The 10,000-nt window shown below is 34.4% G+C and overlaps 3 protein-coding genes across 6 annotated transcripts in view; 1 reads left to right on the forward strand and 2 right to left on the reverse strand.

Moving 5' to 3' along the window:
- The window catches only part of LOC122246354 (uncharacterized), a 1,434,769-nt gene that overhangs the window by 496,873 nt on the left and 927,896 nt on the right, over nucleotides 1–10,000 (forward strand). The window lies entirely within an intron of this gene.
- The window catches only part of LOC122263496 (uncharacterized), a 1,386,165-nt gene that overhangs the window by 225,210 nt on the left and 1,150,955 nt on the right, over nucleotides 1–10,000 (reverse strand). The gene's annotated exons all lie outside the window — the stretch shown is intronic.
- On the reverse strand, nucleotides 271–3,924 carry LOC147466567 (uncharacterized). Of its 4 annotated transcripts, none has more exons than XM_086535280.1 (4): nucleotides 3,847–3,917; nucleotides 3,658–3,726; nucleotides 3,211–3,391; nucleotides 271–545 (listed from the first exon to the last, which is right to left on the reverse strand). In XM_086535280.1, exons 2-4 carry the CDS (start codon nucleotides 3,718–3,720, stop codon nucleotides 316–318), a joined length of 474 nt encoding a protein of 157 aa, XP_086391406.1. In that variant the 5' UTR covers nucleotides 3,721–3,726; nucleotides 3,847–3,917; the 3' UTR covers nucleotides 271–315. The 4 variants fall into 4 exon arrangements, with proteins under 4 accessions (XP_086391406.1, XP_086391410.1, XP_086391408.1 ...); XM_086535284.1 differs by having other exon boundaries at nucleotides 3,211–3,405; nucleotides 3,847–3,893; XM_086535282.1 differs by lacking the exon at nucleotides 3,658–3,726 and having other exon boundaries at nucleotides 3,847–3,924.

The raw sequence follows: 10,000 nt of genomic DNA on the forward strand, positions 1-10,000 counted from the left end.
CTAGAAAATAATAGAAATCACACACATCTTAAGATGTAGTGAAGAATGGGATATACAATAATAACCATATCAGAATATTTCAATTTATTAACATCAAGTGAATATCACATGAAATATAGTTTCAAAAATATTTTTTTACTATTTACTTTTCACACACACACACACACACACACACACACACACACAAATATATATATACATATATATATATATATATATATATATATATATATATATATATATATATATATATATATATATATAATATAGATATATAAAACTGCTAATAAAAGATCATAAAGCTATCAGAGTTTATCAAAAATCCCCATCAACACTTCTATCAATCACTTTGGCTGGTATTTTCAACCTCTGCAGGATGTATCTGCTCTTGGTATGAATAGCGGAAAGCTTGGACTCCATGGCCTCCTCATCCGCTGGGTCCCAGTTAGGACTCTCCCTAATGGTTGCAAGAAGCTTTTCCATTTGGGTCTGCAGTTTGGGGTTGATGTCTGACCGGCAGTTAAGCAGCAGAGACTCAAAAAGTCCTGTGAATGAAGAGGGAGGAAAATAATTTTATTGCAAAATCATTAAAAATATCACTATTACTACAATTACTGCTATTGTTCCTATTAATGCTACGACTGCTACTAGTATTGTTTATACTCTTTGCAGATTTAAATACCATTACATTAATAATTATAACATTAGGGAAGAGATTATATACTGTAGTAGCAGCAGCAGCAGTATCATCCTTTACCATCCATTCTCCCTCAATCCCACCTTCCCTTAAATCATCATAATTATTTCCCTTCTTCCCTCCCTCCCTCTTGCACATTCATCCCTCTTCCCATGTGGCCACAACACCCCTTGCTTCTAGTCCCTCAGCAGCTCACTCCCCATTACTCTTACAAGAATTTTCACTCAATGAATCCGTACCCTTATACACAACCAGCAATGTGGGAAGTCTTGCAGCATAACATGTTGATAGCTAATAACATCTGTGAAATTCATTCACCCTCAAAACGTTACATCTATTATGCAAAGTTCAACCAACTAAGGCTTCCTGGCCTCTGAATTCTTAAACTATTACATTACTGTACACCTTTACAACATAATATGCTTTCAACTGATGTAAAAAATATAATGGCTTTAGAAAGAAAAAAGTCTCATCGGAAAATGACATAATTTGTATAGTGAAAAAAAAATCCCTTGTAATATCTGAAGGTATATTCCATGGTAACTAATGGGACATCCAGACACTACTTCACCATAGAATTACAGGCATAACTTCATTAAAACAAAATTTATTTCAATTATTGATAAGAATATTTCAAAAGCAGATATAAATGAACATTAACCCTTAATTAATATATATTTATGATTAGATCATACTCAGATATAACTGATGGGACAGAAAATGAACCTTGAAATTAACCTGTAACTTAGATATCATGCTATTTCTCTGAAACTTATCGGTGAATCAAAAGAAAGGGAAATCATTTTGGAAAGGACAATAAAAAAGGACAATAATCCACATCAACCAAACTCTATCTATGAGCCATCTGTCTGGGTACCTGATGTGACAAAATTATGGTCAGAAGTAGATATGATAGATCTTTGAATCAGAGGAAACCAGTAAATCTTAATAAATAAATAATTAATAAATACTTTCCAAGATGCCTGCCAAGTCGCATGACCATCCAAGGGACACAACTCTCTTTGCATAAGTTCATCCTTTTCATTTTTATATGAAATTTCAAAATTGATAAGTAGGGTGCATTTTACATTGAATGTACCTGAATTAAAAGAAAGGGATAGGAGATTACAAAAGAATATGTTATCTCTAGTAAGGCATAAAGATAAAGTATTAATCTTATGATACATATTCACAGTATTAAACATATATTTTTGAAGTACAAAGGTTTATTGCATTTATCAATTTGTTTATTTATCTATGTATTTTTCAATTTATTTATCAATCTTTTTCTCTCTCTTTTTACTGCCACTACTTGATAATTAGATAAGACATGCTACAGGCAAACCATGTCCTATTATGCACATCACTTAATCTTTTTTACAACTCCTTTCCCTGAAGGAAAAAAAAAAAAAAAAATTAAATATCCTGTTTGTTCCTGATCTATACTGAACTGAACTGAATAGTGTCATAAAATCTGGCAGGCTGTTTTCACAAATTCATTAACCTGTCAATGGCAGGTAGGAAATGTGAGGAAGAAATTATGGTACTGTTTAGCAAGTTTCCTCCAGTTATAACCACCTGAACCAACCCATTCCTTGGCTAATCATACAAGTGCCTCCTACTGTTGTTGCTACTTCTATGTAAAAATGAATGACCAAAGTAAGTATAAAATAAGAATTCTTGTAATGTGTGGTATGTGTAACCCCTTCCCCTCACAAACAATTCCATTCCCCCATACCCTGTGTACCCTCTTGTCTCCATAAATTAATCCTATGGTGCCTCCTAACATTATGCCCACCTCTTTAATACATTAATGAAAGTTGTAAGTATAAAATAAAATAAAAATTATTGTATGGCATATACATCCCCTACAATTATCCTATAAGCCTGCACTCTCTTCCAATAGTACCCCCTGAAAATATTACATATCAGATATTCAGTTTATGGTATAATTTTTACTCTTTACTATTTAGAGATATAGGTATATGGTTTATTACTTTGCTGTGCTCTCTCTCTATCTCTCTCTGTGTTTTATGGCAATGGTAACCTTTAACAATTTTGAACTCCATTATTCTATGTGACAAACCACTTACTAGTACGTTAGATGAGTAATTGTGGTCTTCTGAGATATACTATATTACCCTCATATATGTCAGTCTCCCTTGTCTATATTTTATGATATGGATATAAAGATTGGATATAAAGGTCTTTCATTGTTAAGTCATATTTGTTTCATTTTGTTAGAAACAAAGTATTATCTTACATCCTAAACACTTCATGAATTTCTCAACTCCCCTTGAAAATGATCTTGAAAATGAGAAAAGTATAGGAACTTAACTAAAGTTAAATAAATATCACCAAAGGCAAATTTCACTAGATAACAAATTTTGCCTTTTAAAATATTCCTATTTTGTTAAAAAAAAAAGAAAAGAAAAAAAAGAGATGATTAAGCCTTAATAAAAAAAAATAAAAGAAATACTCCCTCAGATCAATACAAGATTAAGCTTTCTTACCTTCAATACGACAAAGTTCCTGTTGAATATGACATGCCTGTTGCCATCCGAGCAATGCACCGATCTTCATGTGCTTCTTGCGGCCTTCTTCGAGACCTTCCTCCTCCCCGGCTTCATACTGCCGTTGCTCCAGGGCATCAACGGCATCAAAGAGGTCGTCACCGTTCATGAGTCTCTTTTGCTGAAAATGGTTTTCTGATGATAATAAATGAAAAAAAAAAACAATATAAAAATTGAAATGAAATAAAGAAAAATTATCTATAAGAAAACCATGAAAACAATTCAGCTTTATCATATGAATCTACACTTTAGCACAGCATTTCTAACTTAGTAGGTTTCATGGGTTTAGGCTAACAAATCTCCACCATGTATATTCTAGCAAGTTACTGCTTCTAGACCTGCCTAACGATATATTGTTAAATACAGAACCAGTCCAATCAAACTAACATTTAATTCGTGGTAGTTTATTGGCCTTTTCCAGTGGCAACGGAGGCCACGGTGTTGCTTCATGTGATCCTGTATTGAACTATTAACAAACCATGTCCTACAATATTAAATATCATTTGGATGAATTATATGATCATCACATTGATAGCTTATTATCGTCTGGGACTTAACATATGCTAATATACTTACAATTCAAATAAATATTGAGATTAAGATTTTTCTTGAAATCAGCGGTGGATGTTTGTTTACTTTTCTCGTAGGGGGAGTAAATGTAAATAATTAAGTGAATATGTATATAAAAATGAATGAAAATGTAATATATATATATATATATGTATATATATATGTATATATATACATATATATGTATATGTGTATATATACATATGTATATATATACATATATGCATGTATATATGTATATATATATATATATATATATATATATATATATGTATATATATTCATATACATATATATTTACATATATACATACATACATATATGTATGTATATATATACATATATATACACATGTGTATATATGTATATATGTATATATATATATATATATATATATATATATATATATATATATATATATATATACATATACATATATATATATATATATATATATATAAATATACATATATATATGTATATACATATGTATACATATATATATATATATATATATATATATATATATATATATATATCTCTCTATCTATATATCTATCATTCTTATCTCTCTCTCTCTCTCTCTCCTTCTCTCTCTCTCTATATATATATATATATATCTATCTATATATATATATATATATATATATATATATATATATTGTGTGTGTGTGTGTGTGTGTGTGTGTGTGTGTGTGTGTGTATGTGTTTATTCATTTATGCCTTAATGTTTTGCAGTTTTTTTATAGGGAAGTAAACATTTGCGAAGAATATTTATAGATAAGTAAAATCATTGTAATGTATGAGTGCTCAGGTGTTTTACGAACTTCAACCTATATCCTATATATAAAGATGTAGATAAATACATTGATATACTGAGGGAGAGACAGAGAAAGAGGGGATGAGGGGAATTTACTTTAGTTTTAGGAGAATGATTATCGTTTTCTTAGGATCAAAGCAGTAACATTTTCTTTGTTTAAAAAATTATGCATAGACTTCTTTAAAAAGTAAAAATGCACATTTGTTCTTTTTAATCTATCTCTCACTCTGCAACCCTCATTTATCTCTCCTCAATTTCTCCTACATCGTTCTACCTCTCTTTCTCTCTCTTTCACTCACTCTCTCTCTCTCTCTTTCTCTCTGTCTCTCCATCTCCATTCCTATCACCCTCTCCCTCTTATTCTCCCTTATCCCTTTCTCTCCCTCTCATAATTCCAAATATTTGCTATACATCAAATATAAGAATCTTATGAGTCAGTGTCTATGAACCATGGCAGTGACGGTAACATGGGAAGAGAGATTATAGAAATTGAATTGAACAAGAGTAATTAGTATCCTCAGTTCATGTCTTTCATCCAATTTCTTAAGATCAAAATTTACACTTACTCTATTTACTTATGGTTTAGAAAATGATAATTTACTTCGAGGAGACCTCCCCCCCCCCTCCTTCTTCTTTTTAAAACTCCTAAACGTGACACGTAGTATGCGATACAAAGATACAGTGACCAACATTTCTGCCTGGGTTACAACAGCTACAGGGTGTATTCTAAAGGCATACTACCTTTATTTTTTTATATCTAGATGCTACTGTTATTACACGGTTAATTTCTGGATAATCTTAGCAGAATGGAATGTCTCGCTATTGAATACTTTGTTTTTTATCTTGTGGCATCTTGGAAAACCTACACTTTCGCCTAGTAAGGCGAAACTAGCCACGCCCCCTACATATCAGCGACCAATTGCGTTTCTTGTATCATACAGACGAGCGAATGTGAAGGACCTGATTGGCTAGACGAGGAGGTGTGGTGAGGAGAGGGCGGGGCTAAGTTCAACAGACTTTGTACCATGAGTATAAGACATTAAAAAGAGACAAAAGTCCATGATAGCTCACCTCGAAAGTAGCAGACCACAGTACCCCAACTAGGAATAGTCACCAAAGTCCCAGAGTCCTAACTATTTAACTATCATTAATCTTATTGCACATGATCTGCATCTTGCCGTCAAATTGTACTTTTCTGAGAATATAATTTATTCTTATACAATCAGAGTGTAGAAATCACAGAAAAGATAATTTACTTAACAGCAATTACAGTAATAGCGGGGCAGTTCAGGGAGATCTGCTAAAGCTAAGTTTCGCCAGGGCTACATGCAATAGCGGGGCTTTTCAGCCAGTATGTGCAATGCTTAACTGAGGACCTTAAAATGCAAGTTGTTCAGTCAGTTTGAACAGATTTACACACATAACATCTAAATTGAGTTGAAATAAAATTCAGATGATACCCCCCGCCCATTCTCTCCCTCTCTCATTCCCTCCTCTCTCACTTACAGACATACATAAACACACATGTATTTAAGCGTTTTCTGACGCAAATACAATTATGACGATGTATTCTTACGCACATACATTTACATACATACATTTACACACATACATTCTGTAGAACTATAAAATCAAATAAACTGTAGGAAATTTCTTAATAACGTTAACTTAAAAAAAACATGATTTTAATGTCCAAGACAGAGCGATAGCGAGAGAGAGAGAGAGAGAGAGGGAGAGATAGATAGATAGAGAGAGAGAGCGAGAGAGAGAGAGAGAGACAGAGAGAGAGAGAGAGAGAGAGAGAGAGAGAGAGAGAGAGAGAGAGAGAGAGAGAGAGAGAGAGAGAGAGAGAGAGGGAGAGAGAGGAGAAGAGAGAGAGAGAGGAAGAGACAGAATGAGAAAGAGAGATTTTAGATAGATAAATAGAGAGAGAGAGAGAGAGGAGAAGAGAGGGAGAGAGAGAGAGAAAAGAGGAGAGAGAGAGAGAGAGAGAGAGAGAGGAAGAGACAGAAAGAGAAAGAGAGATTTTAGATAGATAGAAAGAGAGAGAGAGAGAGAGAGAGAGAGAGAGAGAGAGGAAGAGACAGAAAGAGAAAGAGAGATTTTAGATAGATAGAAAGAGAGAGAGAGAGAGAGAGAGAGAGAGAGAGAGAGAGAGAGAGAGAGAGAGAGAGAGAGAGAGAGAGAGAGAGGAAGAGACAGAAAGAGAAAGAGAGATTTTAGATAGATAGAAAGAGAGAGAGAGAGAGAGAGTGTATGTGTGTGTGTGTGTGTGTGTGTGTGTGTGTGTGTGTGTGTGTGCGTGCGTGAGTGTGTGAAAAAGAGCGAAAGAGCGAGAGAGAGAGAGAGAGGGGGGGGGAGTGAGTGAGAGAGAGATAGATAGAGAGAGAGGGAGAGATAGATAGATAGATAGAGAGAGAGAGCGAGAGAGAGAGAGAGGGAGAGAGAGAGAGAGAGAGAGAGAGAGAGAGAGAGAGAGAGAGAGAGAGAGAGAGAGAGAGAGAGAGAGAGAGAGAGAGAGAGAGAGGGAGGGAGAGGGAGAGAGAGAGGGAGAGAGAAAGAGAGAGAGAAGAAGCAGAAGAGAGTGAAAGAGAGAGAGAGAAGAAGAAGAGAGAGATTTTAGATAGAGAGGGAGGGGAGGGAAAGATAAAGAGGGAGAGGAGGGGGAGAGTGTGTGTATGAGAGAGAGAGAGAGAGAGAGAGAGAGAGAGAGAGAGAGAGAGAGAGAGAAAGAGAGAGAGAAGAAGCAGAAGAAGAGAGAGAAAGAGAGAGAGAGAGAAGAAGAAGAAGAAGAGAGAGAAAAAGAGAGAGATTTTATATGGAGAGGGAGGGGAGGGAAAGAGAGATATTAGATAGAGAGGGAGGGGAGGGAAAGAGAGAGAGGGAGAGGAGGGGGAGTGTGTGTATGAGAGAGAGAGAGAGAGAGATTTGGAGAATATTTGATTTGAATATTGAATAACTGTCCTGCGTTTTGCCTTACAAAAAACAAGAATGAATGATGAAATGATTATGGTTGTAATATGAATAATGATGATGCTGATAGTGATAATGGGGAAACTGCTGGGACAAGAAGTAGAACAATAGAGGTAGTATTAATGGTAATAGCTGTGATACAGCGGCATCAGTAGTAGTGATGCTGCTGAAACAGATACTAATGATAATGATAATAATAATAGTGACAACAACAGTGATAAAAATAACGATAACAATAATAACAATGATAAAATTATAATAGCAAATGTTAATAAAAATAACAAACACAGTGACAACAACAACTAAACCGGACAGTAGGCAGATGACAAAGACAGTCAAGCCAATAACTTTCTCTCTCCTTTCCTCGCCGCGGTCTCTTCAACCAATTCGATCACGTGATTTGTCCCTTCGGAGTGACGTAAGGAGAAGCAGGCGACAGTTGAGTCCTTGGGATGGCCAACCACGAGGCAACAACGGGATTCCAGAGTAACTGAGTCACAAACATACACACATACCTACATACACACACATGACATACATACACACAGACATACATACATAAAGATACAGGCATATATACACAAACATACATATATATACAGAGAGACACATACATACATACACATAAACATACACAGGCACAGACACACACAGACAGACACACACACACACACACACAGCAGCAGCAGCAGAAAATGTATACAACGTTGAACCGGATAGGGACTTGTTTGGTTTAAAAGAAACAAGTAAAAAAAGAAAAAAAACATCACGGGAAAACTCAGGGCCGATGAGATATGTCTCTGGGATTTTTTTTTTTTTTTTTTTTTTTTTTTTTTTTTTTTTGCCATAAATAGAAGAAAGATCAACTCGAGTTTGACTCACCGCGTTCTGGGCAAGAGCGAGAAATCATCTGAAGTTAGAATGACAGAAGCCAATTGACACATTGCGTTTCATGACTACCAGGAATCTCGCTTATGTGGAGGTATCTTCAGGACATGCCGAGCGCATTCCACGTATTGTATGAAGAGCATGCATGATATATCATCTGACATGTATATATGAAATCTGTAAAGGAGTTTTGTCTTTGTATCTAGATGATTTTTATTCACTGTGGTTATGGAGTGGCTGTATTTCATTTCATAGTGCAGGTTTTTTTGTTTTGTTTTTTTCAAGAGTGGTATCATTGTATTATGGTAGTAAGGTATGGCAAATATTGTCAGAATTTTAGGTATTGCAAGTGTGTAAGTCCTTTGATTAATTCTTATGTTTTTTCGATGGAGCATTTCATATGTGTTAACTATGAAGTGATTTAAGAAAGAAAAGTACTTAGTGTTAGATTAGACGTCATTATAATGATAACTTTCTTCCACTTAAGTGATAGAAAAGACGAATCTAAAACAAATGCCTTCTATAAGACTAATATAACACAGAATATAATGCCAAAATATACGGGTAATCAGTTAACACACCAAGTAACCAAGGTCTTGAAATACCATCAAGACAACCATAATCCCAGTCACTCGTATTTTTATTTTTTTCGCTTCCCTCCACTTCTCTCTTCGTTCCAAAGGATTTTGCTCCGTAAGTGTGAGTGAAACCGATACCAGTGTGGTTGCTACTGAAGGAGTGACTGCGGTAAAGGATAATCGGAACGTGTACTGTAATAGAATGTGTCTTTTGTTACTTGATCAGAGGTGAACGTTTCTTCTCAAGGATACGATTTACCCGAATTTTACCCGAGTTATATGGTATCATTGTAATTACGGTTATTGGTAGTTGGGTGGTTATGGATATAGCAAAAGACAATTTGTCACATAGTGTTTGATTTATTACCCTGGTTACCATGTCTATTAGTGGTACGTTTTACCTTTGGATATTAGTGCTATTTTTAAAGTTTATATACTATTTCGAGTAATACTGATATTTCATTGTCATTCTCCTACGCATATTATGGCCTATTATACATTAATGTAATATGATCACACCTTCACTTTGTCTCTTTCATCAACATTCCTACTAACTGATTATAAAGCAATTTTTTTCTGCATCATCGATTCTCCTTCCATCAATTACTTAGTTTCTTGATTTCCCTTCTCTTTCGCATTCAATGAGGTACATTACTTAAAAAAAAAAAAGAAAAAAAAATCCACAAGACATCTTTTGTTATGTACACCAAAACTAATTGTATTTCATATAACTTCAACAATGCATTACATTACTCACAGATTTTAAAGCAACGCGAAGAAGCACCTGATATCAAAGTGTAGATACTCCAACTTAAACATTGATAACAAAAGATACAAAGAAAGAGGGACGATAATATAGGCCAATATAAAATTGAGAAAGAGATAGAGAAAGAGGGAGATA

The sequence above is a fragment of the Penaeus japonicus genome, unplaced genomic scaffold (genome assembly GCF_977035675.1).
Source record: "Penaeus japonicus unplaced genomic scaffold, GWHDUDI00000001_assembly GWHDUDI00000043, whole genome shotgun sequence".
Classification (NCBI taxonomy): Eukaryota; Metazoa; Arthropoda; class Malacostraca; order Decapoda; family Penaeidae; genus Penaeus; species Penaeus japonicus.

Excerpts from the sequence above, each read along its gene's own strand:
- LOC147466567 (XM_086535280.1), bottom strand. The coding sequence starts at position 3,720 with ATGAAGCAACACCGTGGCCTCCGTTGCCACTGGAAAAGGCCAATAAAC. Across the intron at positions 3,392-3,657 it reads TAAACTACCACGAATTAAAT|CAAAAGAGACTCATGAACGG; the intron begins GTTAGTTTGATT and ends AACCATTTTCAG. Across the intron at positions 546-3,210 it reads GGAACTTTGTCGTATTGAAG|GACTTTTTGAGTCTCTGCTG; the intron begins GTAAGAAAGCTT and ends CTTCATTCACAG.